We start from the raw sequence: 14,868 nt of genomic DNA, 5'->3' as shown, positions 1-14,868 counted from the left end.
CATTTTGCTTAGTTGCTGTAAGCTAGACAAAACACGTGACATCCCACCTGCTTGCCACATAGTAGTTTTTTTATTTACTTTAATTATTTGATTTTTAGGCTTGATATTTTGGATTAGTGAGCTGAGATTCGATTTGTTCACACATGAGATTGAACAAAGCGATTGAATGATTAAGTATTTTTAGGTAAGGCAATGTCTTTAATTCATAATTAACAAAATATCTCTTCATTAATCAATATTTAATTAAAAAGAAATCAATAATTTTCTCTTCTTCTGCAACTTTTCTCCCTACCAACCAAACAGAAAGCTCTTCTTTGTCAATCCGCTCCTTGTAGTATGATTTTGTATTCTGCGTATGAATTTCCCGCCTTCGTTGACCAATCAGAAAATGCCACGCACTTTGTACTTTCAAAATTAGGCGCATGAGCAAACTGAGATGGCGTCCACGTGGTGTAAGAATGCCGAACCTAACCTAGGATTGGATTCAAACTTCTTTTTAGATTCCTACTATCACAAAATACGAGATCTTGACTAGATGACACGTCACAAAATAATTTGATAAAACTAATTAATTAAATATGATCGATAAATATCTAGTTTTGGCTCTCTCTCTCTCTCATACACGCGGGCAATGCAAAGCATGGAAATATTCTTTAGTAAGTTCAGACAATTATGGTTTGCTAGAAAAATTAACCAATAGGGTGGCGGGGAATATGGGAGAATTTCAGAAACTACCCCTCACTTTTTGCCGTTGACAAACTGATGGCACTTTTGTGGGAAATTGTCAAAAACCACTCTTGAGCCCTAACGCTATCCAATTCCATTAACTTGCACTTAATCAATGGCAAAAGGATATTTAATATTTTCCCAAAATTCAGGTAATATTAGCTATCTCTAAAGAGGATAAATAATAAAAACCCTAAAATATTTGAAATTGTTTTTATTATCTCCAAGATTCATACCGAAAACCAAAAGATAATTAGCAAAAAGTGAGGGTTAATTTCGGAAATTCATCATTGGGAATATTGTAGAAGCTTCTAAAAGAATTATTTTTTCTTCTTTTCCCTTTTATAATATTTTATTATCATAATAAAATAATTATTTTTTGGATTTAAATAATGCAACTTGCCAAATAATGCACCCGCCAAAGTACCAATCAACTAATCAAGTGACGCCACTTGATAATAATTTAACACGAGTGCCTAGTACGTTTATTTCAGTAAGATAGAGATAAGTACGTGTCAACTGGGCGGCGATGCCACGTTACCTTTAAATTTTTAAAATGCATTCGTCACGGTTAAATTGGGTAACATTTGACTAATTTTTAGACTTTTAGTGGTCTTAGAACTGCTGCACGGTAACCAAATGTGGTAAGCATTTGACTAATTTTAATTTTAATTTTAAAGATGCGTGTTTAAATCTTGTTAGAATAATTAACGATTTAACTACAGTTTTTTTTTTTTTTGGGTATAATTTTAAATGTTTTTATAGGATAGTTTTTCAATACAACCCTTAAATTTGATGTAAAATCCGAAAATAATTTCAAACATTTTATAGCTTTTGATCTAAAAGTAATTATAATAAATAAATTTTTAAATATTACAAATATCAATGGTACCTAGTTTTTTAACATTGCAATAGGCGGAAGAATCTGTAAATTTTGTCTATTAATAGCAAAAAATAATATATATATATAATATTTTGAAAAGGTTTTTTTTTTTTTTTGGTGTTTTTAAAAAAGTTTTTGATACTTTTATTAAATGATTTTTTTTTTAAAAAAAAAAGATAAATATGTAATATTTTTCAATAATGGCAAATGCGTATAAAATCTCGCACAGTAAATATGATAAAATTTGAGGTAAATCTGAATTCTCATCGAATAAGACTTTGTTAGGTGAGAAGTCAGCCCCACCTAAAATTCTATTATGGTATCAAAATTAGGCTCAGTTGAGCTAAGTATTCGACCAGCGGATGAAAAATTAGAATCAAATAATTACCTCTATTAACAGGCATGGCCCAACATATGAGCTTGACATTGAGAGAAAGTGTTAGAGCTCTATACTGATTAGGCATGCTTAAGCCTACTGGTTTATAAGAGAGGATAATCCTCCCATTCAACAAATCCCCAAACTATATAATAAATTTTTTACATCTTTGATAGGTTTATAATTGGTTACCCCCTACCGACCAAGCAAAGCAAAAGAAAAAAATATCTTCTACTTAGTAGCAAAAAAATTATGTTGATTTAGGTCAAAATTACATTGAAATAAAAAAAATGTCAACCAATAATGAGTGGGGACATGATCACACCAATGAAAATTATATTTATAAAAAGAGTGTGGCTACCAATAGTCCAATACCACTAATTTAATATTTCTAGGGCTCCACACCATGCCTCCCGCCATATCATTTCCTATCATCTTAATCCTCCTTACCCTCGCATACAAGTTCCAGAACTTTCCTTAAGGACCACAACTTGCTAAATGAAGAAGGGGGCTAATATGCAAAAATCCAAAACCCACCTCTAGAACTTTCTAATTTTCTTATTATAAAATAATAATCCCCCATAATCTTTCCATTTAACCCCTTCAATGTCGTTATTTCGAAGCGTTGGATTTGTGTTACATGAGTAATGGAATTGGGCTACCTAGTTGGTAGTTGTTGTTGTAGTAACAGCTTAAACGACCTTCCGGAAGAAGAAAACAGAGGCGTATGTGAACAAAGAAAGAAAATATCTCGAGTGTCACTTTGTAACAATCATCATAACCCATCAGCACCACCACCAAAACCGCGGCTCTTTATTATACATATACACTTCTCTTTTATGATTTTCTTCTTGATTCTCCTTTAATCATATCCTTTTTTCTTTTCTCTTTTCTTTTATAATCTAAAGTCAATCAATCTGTTTGTCTTTCTTTCTGTTCCTTCCTCTGTTTTTCTAAATTGGTAAATGAATCCTTATTACATAGTAAAAGAGGAGTACCTGGGATCGAGTTCATCACAATCGGGAGTGATGGCTCCGCCGCAGCCAATGGAAGGCCTCCACGACACGGGGCCACCCCCATTTCTGACTAAAACTTATGAAATGGTTGATGATTTGAATACTAATCATATTGTTTCTTGGACCAGAGGCGGTGGGAGCTTTGTTGTTTGGGACCCTCACGCCTTGTCCACTGCTCTTCTTCCTCGATACTTCAAGCATAATAACTTCTCCAGCTTTGTCCGGCAGCTTAACACTTATGTAAGTCCGCAATTTGAAGTTCTTAGTCGAATTTGCTTTCTTCTTCCCTATTGTGATTTGAATCAACATTGTTCAATTCAATTCATCCACCAATCCTTCTTCTTGGATGTATGGTTTTATTTTATTTTTTAATTAATTTTTTTAACCAAGCAAGTGGGGATTCCAAATGGGTTCTTGAAATGCCTACACTTGGATGCTCACTGGCTTGTCACAATGTCCTATCTGTAAGTTTAATAAAATTCAAGATGGTTCTGGAAACTCACATGCCTTCGTCATCAAATCCTATTATTTTATTATCAGAAGAGTTTTTTATAATATTGTTTTTTATTGTATCAAATGCATGAATTCATGTTAATATTTTTTTCTTAGTTGAGTTTCACTGACCCATTTTCAATTTTTTGATAAGTTACTGAATGTAAATTTTGTTTTGGTGCAGGGATTCAGAAAGATTGATCCAGGTAGGTGGGAGTTTGCAAATGAGGGATTTCTGAGGGAGCAGAAGCAACTTTTGAGGAACATCAAGAGGAGGAAGGCAACATCTCAGCCGCTTCCTCCGCCGCAAGCGCTTGGTCCTTGTGTTGAAGTGGGGCGGTTTGGACTAGACGGGGAGATTGATCGTTTGGTGCGTGACAAGCAGGTTTTAATGATGGAATTAACGAAACTTAGACACCTGCAGCAGAATACAAGAGCCTATCTTCAAGCCATAGAACAAAGGCTACAAGGCACAGAAAAGAAGCAGCAACAAATGATGTCTTTCTTGGCTAGAGCAATGCAAAATCCTGTCTTTCTACAGCAGTTAGTGCAGCAAAAACAGAAAAGGATGGAGCTTGAGGAAGCCATGACTAAGAAAAGAAGAAGGCCAATTGATCAAGGACCAAGTGGAGTTGGTAGTAGTAGTGAAGGGACAAATCCCATCAAAGCTGAGCCCTTGGAATTTGGGGAATACGGGTTTCAGGTGTCTGAACTGGAAGCACTGGCATTGGAAATGCAAGGATATGGGAGAACAAGGAGGGAGCAAGAGGATGGAAATGCAGATATAGAGGCACCAGAGAGTGGTGATAGAGAACTTGATGATGGATTTTGGGAAGAGTTATTGAATGAGAGGTTTGAAGGAGAATTAGATATTCCAAATTCTGAAGCAGGTGAAGATGAAGATGTGAATGTTTTGGCTGATCGTTTTGGGTATTTGGGTTGAAGCCCCAGGTAAAATATATGGGCAGTTGTTTGATTCTACAGTTTACACTGCTCTATCGATGATGACAGTTCCTTCTGGGTGGGAGGCTTCTGCAAAGCGAGCCATCAGTTTGTATTTTCCATTGTGGTGTTTGGATTTCTTGAAATGCCATTAGGCAATAATATTCACCTGCATTTCTTGCTATATTGACAGGACAGAAGAATAACCAAGCAGTGTACCAGTGGAAAAATATCTTGTTTCTGGTGTTTCTAACCCTGTATTCCATTTTCTTTTGTTCCAAAAATTTTCAATTTTGTACATCTTTTTTTCTCTTAAATTTTCTCTTATCTTGGTTAGGTTGAAGGCAGTGCTTGGAAGATTCACTATCATGATTTGTCTCTGAAGGTTTTTTGTTTATATTTTCACACCTCAAAATCACAACCTGTTCTATATGCACTATGCAATGCATTTAATTCATATCCATTGCTTTATCTGCCTCTTGTCTCGTAATTCCTTCTCTTTTTTTGGCCTCAAATGAGTGTAGATTGTAGATTGTCCTGAAGCTGTTGAAATGGACAACATCATGTAGCTGCAAATTCCTGGAACCATCATTACTTGTTGCTATTGGACTCAAGAATTACTTGGTAGTTAACTTAAATTTTTTTAAACTTTTATGCAAGAATTGATACAGTATTTGGTGACAAATATATCATGATGTAGATCTTTTTCCTGGGATGGCAACTGGGTTCTCAATTCTCATTGGTGATTTTCATCTCCATATGTGCTTCCAAGTGGTAAAATTTTCAAATCTTCGCAAAGAAATTAGCTTGTAATTTATTAATGTGGTATAATATAATGTTATCGGTATGACTTCCTCTTATTCAAGAAACCACTTTTAAAAGAAATAGACAAAGATGCAGCTGCAAGTTGCTGGAACCACAAATAGCTGAAGCTACTTGACAAAATCTATTCAGTTGGTAGTTAGCTTTTAGGATTTGACATCTCCATTTTTCAAGTTGTTTTTACTTGTTTAAAAGAATTGATAGAATGTGTACTGTCGGTGGTAATAATCATAAATGTGTATTGTGTAAGATTTTACAGCTCATTTGCAATTTGGCCCGGATTGTCACTTTCATCTGCATGCCGCATGTATCCAAGTGTGTGATAATTCTTCATTTCTTGATTTGCACCACACGAATCCATCAACCCTGTTGCTCTTCTCCCTTTTCATGGAGATCAATAAGTTCTAGATGAAAGAGATAATCATTTTGTTTTGCTGGGTTTTATAGCTTTTGAATGCTAGTGATTTGTGAGAAAATTCCTATATCCAAGTGGGGTTGTATATGAGAATTTTCATGGCTGTTCAAAGTCGAATGATCAAGTAAATTTTGACTTATCGGCTTGATTTATGTTAAACATGCATGTACTTAATCCAATTGTATTTGCGAAGCACAATTTCTATTTGGCTTACTGAATTCATTTACTTGATTTATGAAAAAAAAAAAAAAAAATCTTTCTTTCAAACACGAGAGCAAGTATAAGCACTTGTGTTGATGTGGTATACTCTTATTCACTGGTTAATATTAGAATTATATAGTGAGCAAGAGAACATAATGTCACGCACTTAACTTCTTTGCTAAGTTCGTGCAGCCTTAACCCTTCGGAAATGAGTTAAGCAGCCTAACCCTCACACAAACTTACAGGCTAAAAATATACGAATGAGAGAGAAGTTTAGAGAAAATATAAACTATGTATTGGTGGAATTCAAGTTATGAAACTTTACATGGTGGAGTTGCCTATTTATAGGCTCAAGCTCCTCAAATGAATATGACTAAGCTACATAAGAAAACCCTAGGTGGCAAACATTGATGCAGCCTTGGAAACGAAGGTCGTAGGTGGCGAGCATTGGCGCAACCTTGGAAACGGAGGTGCTTAGTCGTCTAGCCTAGTTGCTGAGTCGTTAACTTAGCTATTAAGTTAACTTAGCCCTTAAGTTTGCTTCACCCTAAAGTATACTTAATCTGTAAGCAACGTGCAGCATGCTTGAGTCGGTAAGCAAGCTGGTTGTGACATTCTCCCGCACCTAATGCTGCGACGCCCTCGTCGCATTATCTTTATAGCGCAGGACTAAGTCTTGGAATTGTCACAATGAGTCTTCGGTCTCCCAACTGGCTTCGGCATCAGGAAGTCCCTTTCATTTGATGAAGTATTCCCAATAATTTGGCACACCACGTCGGCGAATAACTCTGTCGGCAAGTATTTCTTCAACCTCCTTATCAAAGGATATTACAACGGCTGTTGGAGCTCGTTTAGAGACTCCTTGGGATGGCTTCTTCAGGTCTTCATGGAATGGCTTCAACAAGCTTACATGGAAGACCGGGTGTATCTTTAGTTTCGGAGGAAGCTGGAGTCAATACGAAACTTTGCCGATGTGTTGTATCACTTGAAAAGGCCCTTCATATTTGCGCACGAGGCCTTTCTGCACCTTCCTTAATGTCTTGAACTGCTGGGGCAGTAGCTTTACAGGAACAAGATCACCTTCTTGGAACTCGACGTGCCTTCTTTTCTTGTCGACCCACTTTTTCATTTTTTTCGCTGCCTTATGTAGGGCTGCACGAGCAAGTTCAGTTTGTTCGTGCCATGACTTGGCTAACCTAAAGGCTGCTGGGCTCTTCCCATCATAGCGTACGGCTAGGGAAAGAGGTGTGTTCGGTTGTCGTCCCATGATGATCTTGAAAGGACTTTTGTTGGTTGCCTCGCTCCGTTGCAAGTTAAATGAGAATTGGGCTGTGTCAAGGAGCTTTGTCCAATCCCGCGGGCTAGCGCTCACATAGTGCCACAAATATAGCTCTAACAGTGCATTGACGCGCTTGGTTTGACCATCAGTTTGGGGATGAAAGCTAGTCGAGAAGTTTAGGTTTGATCCTAGCATCTTGAATAACTTTGTCCAAAATCTCCCAGTGAACCGAGGATCTCGATCGTTTACTATGCTTGTTGGAATGCCTCATAACTTGATGATGTTACGAAAGAAAAGCTTGGCTGTTTCTTCTGCTGTGCAATCGGTGGATGCGAGGATGAAGGTGACATACTTGCTAAACCTGTCCACAATGACTATAATGCTCCCGGACCCTTCGGACTTTGGCAAACATGTGATGAAGTCCATTGAGACACTCTCCTATGGTCTCTCGGGCACGGGTAATGGTTGTAGTAAGCCTGCCAGTTGTTGTTGCACTACCTTGTCTTGTTGGCAAACAAGGCACGTACGCACATACCCCTCAATGTTATCCTGCATCTCAGGCCAATAATAGGCAGATTTTAAGAGAGCAAGGGTGCGTCTCATACCTGGATGGCCTGCCCACAAGGAGTCATGACACTCTTTGATCAATTCTTTCCTCAGATTATCCCATCTCGGGATGCAAAGGCGGTTGCCTTTGGTGTAGAGTAAGCCGTCAGTCAGCCAAAACCTCCGAGTTTTCCCTTCTTCTACCAAGGCAATGATGTTTCGAGCCAATGGCTCATGCTGGAGTCCTTGCTTGATTCGGTCAGCCAATGCGCTTTTGACTTGACTGATGCTCGCCAACTCGGCCTTGCGGCTTAGTGCATCTGCCACCACATTGGTCTTGCCCGGCTTGTACTCCAAGACATAATCAAACTCGGCAAGAAAGTCCTGCCATCGTGCCTACTTCGGACTCAACTTCTTTTGGGTCTGAAAGTAGCTCGTTGCGACGTTATCTGTCAAAGTAACAAACTTAGACCCAAGCAGGTAGTGTCGCCATACTCTAAGGTAATGGATGATGGTTGTTATCTCCTTTTCTTGCATAGTATAACGCCGCTCGGTCTCATTGAGCTTTCGACTCTCGTAAGCAATCGGATGCCTATTCTGCATGAGTACTCCCCCGATGGCAAAGTCGGATGCGTCGGTGTGCACTTCATGTGGCTGAGTATGGTCTGGCAAGGCAAGTACAGGCTCCTTGCTGATTGCAGCTTTCAATTCCTCAAAGGCGGCTTGACACTCATTAGACCAGTCCCATGGCTTGCTCTTCTTGAGTAAGTCTGTCAACGGGGCTGCCTTTGCCGAGTAGCCTTTGATAAACTGGCGGTAGTAGTTTACTAATCCAAGGAAGGATCGTAACTTTGGCACTTTGGTGGGTGTTTCCCACTCTTGAATGGCCTGCACTTTGCCATCCTCCATCATAAGCTGCCCATCCTTGATCTTGTGACCCAAGAACATTACCTCCGGCTTGGCAAAAGAACATTTCTCTTTCTTAATATACAGCTTGTTGTCCCGCAAGACTTGGAACACTTCCCTGAGGTGCCACATGTGCTCCTCCCAGGTTTTGTTATACACCACTATGTCGTCTAGATGACTAGATAGACGACCACAAAAAGGTTGAGGTACAGATGGAATATCTTATTCATCAAAGTGCAAAAAGTGGCTGGGGCATTTGTTAGACCAAATGGCATAACCAAAAATTCATAAGACCCATACCTTGTAACACAGGTGGTCTTTGGCTCGTCGCCTTCGGTTATGCGTACTTGATAGTAACCTGACCGCAGATCCAGTTTGGTGAAGTAGCGGGCATGCCCCAGCTGATCGAAAAGATCGACAATCAAAGGAATAGGATAGCTATTTTTAACAGATACCTTGTTGAGTGCTCGGTAGTCTATGCACATGCGCAAGGAACCATCCTTCTTCCTTTGAAACAAAACTGGTGTGCCATAGGGAGCTTTGGAGGGTTTGATGAACCCTGCATCTAGTAGTTCCCACAACTGCCTCCTTAGTTCCGCAAGCTCGGGTGGTGCCATACGGTAAGGACCCTTGGCAGGTGGCTTGGCGCCTAGTTCTAGCTCAATCTTTTGGTCTACCTTCCTTCTAGGTGGTAGTTCTTTTGGCAGCTTGTTTGGTGAGACATCAACAAACTCCTCGAGTACTTGTGCTACCTCCCGGGGCACTGCCTCTGGCGGGATTGGCTCCTCGTCGTCATATTGCTTAAGGATGGCCAAGTAGCTTTCCTCTTTCCTCTTGATGCCTTTCTTGAACTGCATTGCCGAGAGTGTTGCTGACTTCGGCTTGATAGAGCGGCTAGTGGGCAACACACAAGCTTGTTCCCCGTCCATGATACACATGGTGTTGGTTGATGGCAAGGGAAATGCCTTGACTTGTTCCATGAACTCTAAGCCAAGGACAACTTGGTAGTCATCCATCGGTGCAACTGAGAAATCTAAGTAGCCGGACCAAGTTCCCATTGTGGTTTTGACATGTCGAGCCACTCCATGTATCGGTTGTGCCTCTGAGTTGACTGCCTTGATGGTGCCTCCACCTCCTAAAGCCTTGATACTTAGCCGACGTGCTTCACTTACTGAAATGAAGTTATGTGAAGCTCCTGTATCTACCATGGCTTTGGTGGCCTTCCCATTGATGGCCATATCAACATAGAGTAACCCTTTGGCTTCGATTTTTGGTGCGGATTGAATCCCGTTGAGTAGTTGCATTGATCCCATATGTGCCCCATCACTACTGCTTTCGACTTGCTTGCCCTCCTGATGCTTGGCTATGAGGGAAGTAAGAACTTTCTTCTCCGGACAGTCTTTCACCCAATGTGGCCCGTTGCAAATGAAACAGTTGTTGCGGGGTTTGTTAGAGCTCTTGTCCCAACGTTTGCCCTTGTCCTTACCTTTGGATGAGGAGAAGTCTTGGCGAGTGTCTCGATAGCTCTCCTTAGATTGCCCCTTGTCTCCCGCACCTTTAACAAAGCTACCCTTCTTATCTTTGGATTTGCCGGTGTATTCTTTTTGGGTGGAATAGTTAATCAAACTTTCAGCAACTGCTATGGCCGTGGCAAGATCTTGCACTCCCCGACGCCTTAGCTCTGTTTTCACCTATGATTGCAATCCATCCATGAAATTGAAGAGCGAGTCCTTGTCGGACATCTCCGGGATCTCCAGTATCAAGTCGGTGAAGTCCTTGATATAATCACGGATCGTCTCTGTTTGCTTGATCCTTCGCAAGCGAGCTCTTGCCTCATCCTCGGCATTCTCCCGGTAAAACTGTCGCTTAAGTTCTCTCTTAAAATCATCAAAAGTAGAGATAGTGCAAATACCTTTTTCGATGTCTCCTTCTCTTCTCCTCCACCACAACCTTGCGGTGTCTGTGAGATAGAGGACTGCAGTTTCAATCCTCGAGTTTTCCTCCGTGACGCCTACGGCCCCGAAGTACTTGTCTAGTCCCCACAAGAAGTTGTCAACCTCTTGTGCCTTGCGTGAGCCATCAAAACTTCTAGGCCTTGGGACGTCAATCCTTTGGCTTTCAATGACGTTGATGCCGGTCCTTGCAACCATGGCGCGCTAAATCGGCTTGCACCTCGTCTAAACAAACCAGTGTGTTGTTGATTTCGGTTTGGAACACATGACGGGTCTTGGCAAGCTCCCCTACGAACTCCTCACGGATTCTCCCCATTTCAGTCCTTAGTGACTCTTCCATTTGAAACAACATAGATTTCACGACAGTGTGGGTTTCAGTAACCTCCGACTCTAGATCATCTACTCGATGATCTAGATCCTCCAACTGCGTGCTCACCCTTTCTTCTACACGAGATAAGCGTGAGTCAAAACTGGAAAGAAAATCTTTGGACTTACCTCTCTGCCTTGAGGGGTTGGGGTTGGGGTCGACTTTCTCTGGACGACCATGTTCTTGGGAAGTCTCCATCTCCGCCGTCTTGGTTCCCTTTGAAGCGACACTATTTTTTGCCATTGAATGAAAACCAAGGTTATGCTAACCGAGGCTCTAATACCACTTGTCACGCACTTAACTTCTTTGCTAAGTTCGTGCGGCCTTAACCCTTCGGAAATGAGTTAAGCAGCCTAACGCTCACACAAACTCACAGGCTAAAAGTATACGAATGAGAGAGAAGTTTAGAGAAAATATAAACTTTGTATTGATGGAATTCAAGTTATGAAACTTTACATGGTGGAGTTGCCTATTTATAGGCTCAAGCTCCTCAAATGAATATGACTAAGCTACATAAGAAAACCCTAGGTGGCAAACATTGGTGCAACCTTGGAAACGAACGTCGTGGGTGGCGAGCATTGGCGCAACCTTGGAAACGAAGGTCCTTAGTCGCCTAGCCTAGCTGCTGAGTCATTAACTTAGCTATTAAGTTAACTTAGCCCTTAAGTTTGCTTCACCCTGAAGTATACTTAATCTGTAAGTAACGTGTAACGTGCTTGAGTCGGTGAGCAAGCTGGTCGTGACAATAAGCTCCTTGTGGGTGGGCATTGATGTAACAACTCAATCTCGTATAAGGGTAACGTAAATAGGAGGAGTATTATACAGACAAACATTTCTTATTAACTTTCTCTCATAAATGCAACGTGTCAATTTGTAATAGATTTTGTTTACCTAACAATGGATTTCGTTTGATCAAATATAAACTAATTAATTGTTAACTGTCACGTTGCGTTTATGAAAAAAGTTGTGAGTATTGTTTGTTAATCTATCTTTATTTAATTAATAAACAATTTGATAAACATGTGTAAATGTACCGATGTTCTAAACTCATAAATAATGAAACAATTATGTGCACCTAAATAGATAGATAATTTTGTAACCCGAAACTTTTATTTTAATTGGACATTTAAAGATCTCAAAGACATTTTTATATCAATGATAACTTATGATTAAAATCATGATCTTCTCTTGTTATGAAGTTTATCTGAATACAACAATTAATTGTAAATAAAAATAGAAAATATAAGAAAAAACCAATTATGAGGTAATATAAATGAAAATAAAAAGAAATTTGGGAAAGGATTTTCTGCAAAAGCCAAAAAGTGGTCAACAGTCAAACCTCAAGACCGTGCGTTTTAAATGAAAACGAATCAATTAAGCGCTACTTTTGAGTGGACTCTCATGAGTAAGCTCCGAAGATCTCTCTGTTTCCTGGCGCTCTCTTCCTCAGATTTCGCCGGACTAACCAATCAACAGTTTCACGGGAGATTACGGTGAGTAATACTCGTCTCTTCTCTTTATCTCAAATCAACTTTTCATTTTCAGTGCGGTTGCCATTTGCCAACTTGGATCTACACTTTTAACAAACAAAATGCGTTTCATGTAGAATTTCTCAATTTTAAAAAACCTATTGTGAATGTTCATAATCTATCAGATTGTTAGCCAGCCATAGGGATACTGGCAGTCCAGATAAACTAGTTGGGTTTTTTTTTTTTTTTTTTTTCTTCTATTGCTGTTAAATTGGCCCAAGTTGGCTAACTTAATTAATTGTACGAAAGTTTTTCCTGGAATTTGCAATATACAAGAGTTGATTAACCACGTAAAGTTTTTCAAATCAATATAATTATGTAGCATTGAAGTTGCTACCAATAATTTATTTTACTTCAGCGTTGCATGATTTTTGAAATCATATTGCAAAAATTGGCATTAGATGATTTAGATAATTTAGTTTTGAGGAAACTCTGGTTAGTTTAAATTATGGTATTTTGATGCATCTGTTACCGGTTTTATAACATTTTTTGATGCGGCTTACGCTAAGAGCAGGCGGGTTGTCATAATGTTAACTAATTAGTTTGCAGATTTATGCTTTTTTACTCATAATTTGGTTCAAGTCGAGAAAATGTTCGAAGGTTAAGTCAATATGAAGAGAAACTCAGCTATAACTGAGACTATTATCACAATTAATTGTATTGAAACTGTTTTCCTGATTAATCGATAATAACATTGTCATGGCATTTACTGGTTTCCTTTGCATTCTGTAATACGCATTTGCATTGCTCTCTATCTGTCTACTGTTGCTGTAATGAGGTGTTATAGTTGTAACTGATTTGCGGTGGCATCTTCTCATGACCTTAAATATATATGTTACGCTGTACTGTTTCCATTCATTTTTCTCCTTCCTGCCTGTCATGATATGATCATTTTGATAAGTTTTGGTGGGAGAGGAGTTATCGATTTCACATACTCTATATGTGTTTTGTTGTAAAGGGTATTTTTGAAGCTTAACTCCTAGTATCATGTTATTTGATTTGTGTAATTAATAAATGAAAAATGGTTTAGTTATGTTTAGTGATAATCAAAATTTGGGTTCATGTGTTACATGTGAGCATAATATTATCTGTTTCATAATTGTAAGACTAATAATTTTAAGACTATACTCATGATTCACTTACCATTAGAGAAAGGAAAACAAATGATGAGGTTGATGCTATGTTGAGCTAGTTACTTTGAGTAATTAGTAAAATCCACACATAAATTAGTTTGACCTTCTAGAAGAAGTAATTGGGTGGAGTGTAGTGCTGGATTCCCATTATTTACTCTCGTTCTTTTTAATATATAGTTTTCAATTCGGGCGGCTTTCACTTTTTTTGGTTCTGAAACAAGTGAACTTTGTAGAATGTTCTTTTCCAATTTCTGTAATTTTTAACAAATTCTCACAACTGTACTTTATTTTAGCATTCTTGAAATTCAAACCTGAGTATTATTAGTTTCTAGAGTGGATATTGTGCTTAAAAGTCAGTTAGTCTTTTTTCCTTGATGGCTGCGTTACTAATTGCCATAGGCAAGTATTCACCCAAGGTTCTTTTTGCTTCTGTCCATTTTAGGCTGGACATCGATGTGCATTGAAACAGCAGAGTGAACAAGTGGGGAAATGCCTTCTTAGAAAGCAGTTGATCCAGAAATAGCAGGATTTAGCTGGAGATGCTTTGCAGTGAAAAGGTAAATTCCTTTCTGGAAACAAGTAATATTGGGCCTGCTCCTGTTGTAAGGTGATAAAAAATTATCTTTGTTTTAACGATGCACAACTCTTAAAGATGTAACTTAAATAAATTATATATGCAGCATTTTTTTTTATCTGTTAGAGCAACTTGTGACAACTTTGATAAGACAGAAAGAATAGAAATGAGTTATTGCAGGTGTCTGAACTGGAAGCACTGGCATGGAAATGCAAGGATATGGGAGAACAAGGAGGGAGCAAGAGGATGGAAATCAGCAGATATAGAGGCACCAGAGAGTGGTGATAGAGAACTTGATGATGATTTGGGAAGAGTTATTGAATGAGAGGTTTGAAGGAGAATTAGATATTCCAAATTCTGAAGCAGGTGAAGATGAAGATGTGAATGTTTTGGCTGATCGTTTTGGGTATTTGGGTTGAAGCCCCAAGTAAAATATATGGGCAGTTGTTACATTCTACAGTTTACACTGCTCTATCGATGATGACAGTTCCTTCGGGTAGGAGGCTTCTGCAAAGCGAGCCATCAGTTTGTATTTGCCATGTGGTGTTTTGATTTCTTGAAATGCCATAGGCAATAATATTCACCTGGATTTCTTGCTATATTGACAGGACAGAAGAATAACCAAGCAGTGTACCAGTGGAAAAATATCTTGTTTCTGGTGTTTTCTAACCCTGTATTCCATTTTTTTTGTTCCAAAAATTTTCAATTT

At 38.9% G+C, this 14,868-nt stretch overlaps 1 protein-coding gene across 3 annotated transcripts; it reads left to right on the top strand.

Moving 5' to 3' along the window:
* The first annotated feature begins 2,879 nt into the window (after positions 1 to 2,879).
* On the top strand, positions 2,880 to 14,279 carry LOC116145847 (heat stress transcription factor A-7a-like). Of its 3 annotated transcripts, none has more exons than XM_031431277.1 (5): positions 2,880 to 3,241; positions 3,678 to 4,820; positions 4,960 to 5,059; positions 5,136 to 5,209; positions 14,028 to 14,279. In XM_031431277.1, the coding sequence occupies exons 1-2, from the start codon at positions 2,951 to 2,953 to the stop codon at positions 4,434 to 4,436; spliced, it is 1,050 nt and encodes a 349-aa protein (XP_031287137.1). In that variant the 5' UTR covers positions 2,880 to 2,950; the 3' UTR covers positions 4,437 to 4,820; positions 4,960 to 5,059; positions 5,136 to 5,209; positions 14,028 to 14,279. The 3 variants fall into 3 exon arrangements, with proteins under 3 accessions (XP_031287137.1, XP_031287138.1, XP_031287136.1); XM_031431278.1 differs by lacking the exon at positions 14,028 to 14,279 and having other exon boundaries at positions 3,678 to 4,514; positions 4,629 to 4,820; positions 5,136 to 5,459; XM_031431276.1 differs by lacking the exon at positions 14,028 to 14,279 and having other exon boundaries at positions 5,136 to 5,459.
* Positions 14,280 to 14,868: the final 589 nt, after the last annotated feature.

The sequence above is a fragment of the Pistacia vera genome, unplaced genomic scaffold (genome assembly GCF_008641045.1).
Source record: "Pistacia vera cultivar Batoury unplaced genomic scaffold, PisVer_v2 Contig468, whole genome shotgun sequence".
Classification (NCBI taxonomy): domain Eukaryota; kingdom Viridiplantae; phylum Streptophyta; class Magnoliopsida; order Sapindales; family Anacardiaceae; genus Pistacia; species Pistacia vera.
The sequence above is the reverse complement of the archived record's forward strand: the minus strand, read 5'-3'. Positions and strand labels throughout refer to the sequence as shown.

Bases quoted from the DNA above. Each gene is read 5' to 3' on its own strand.
- LOC116145847 (XM_031431277.1), top strand. From the start codon at position 2,951: ATGAATCCTTATTACATAGTAAAAGAGGAGTACCTGGGATCGAGTTCA. The intron at 3,242-3,677 runs GTAAGTCCGCAA...GTTTTGGTGCAG, and splicing joins TCCGGCAGCTTAACACTTAT to GGATTCAGAAAGATTGATCC.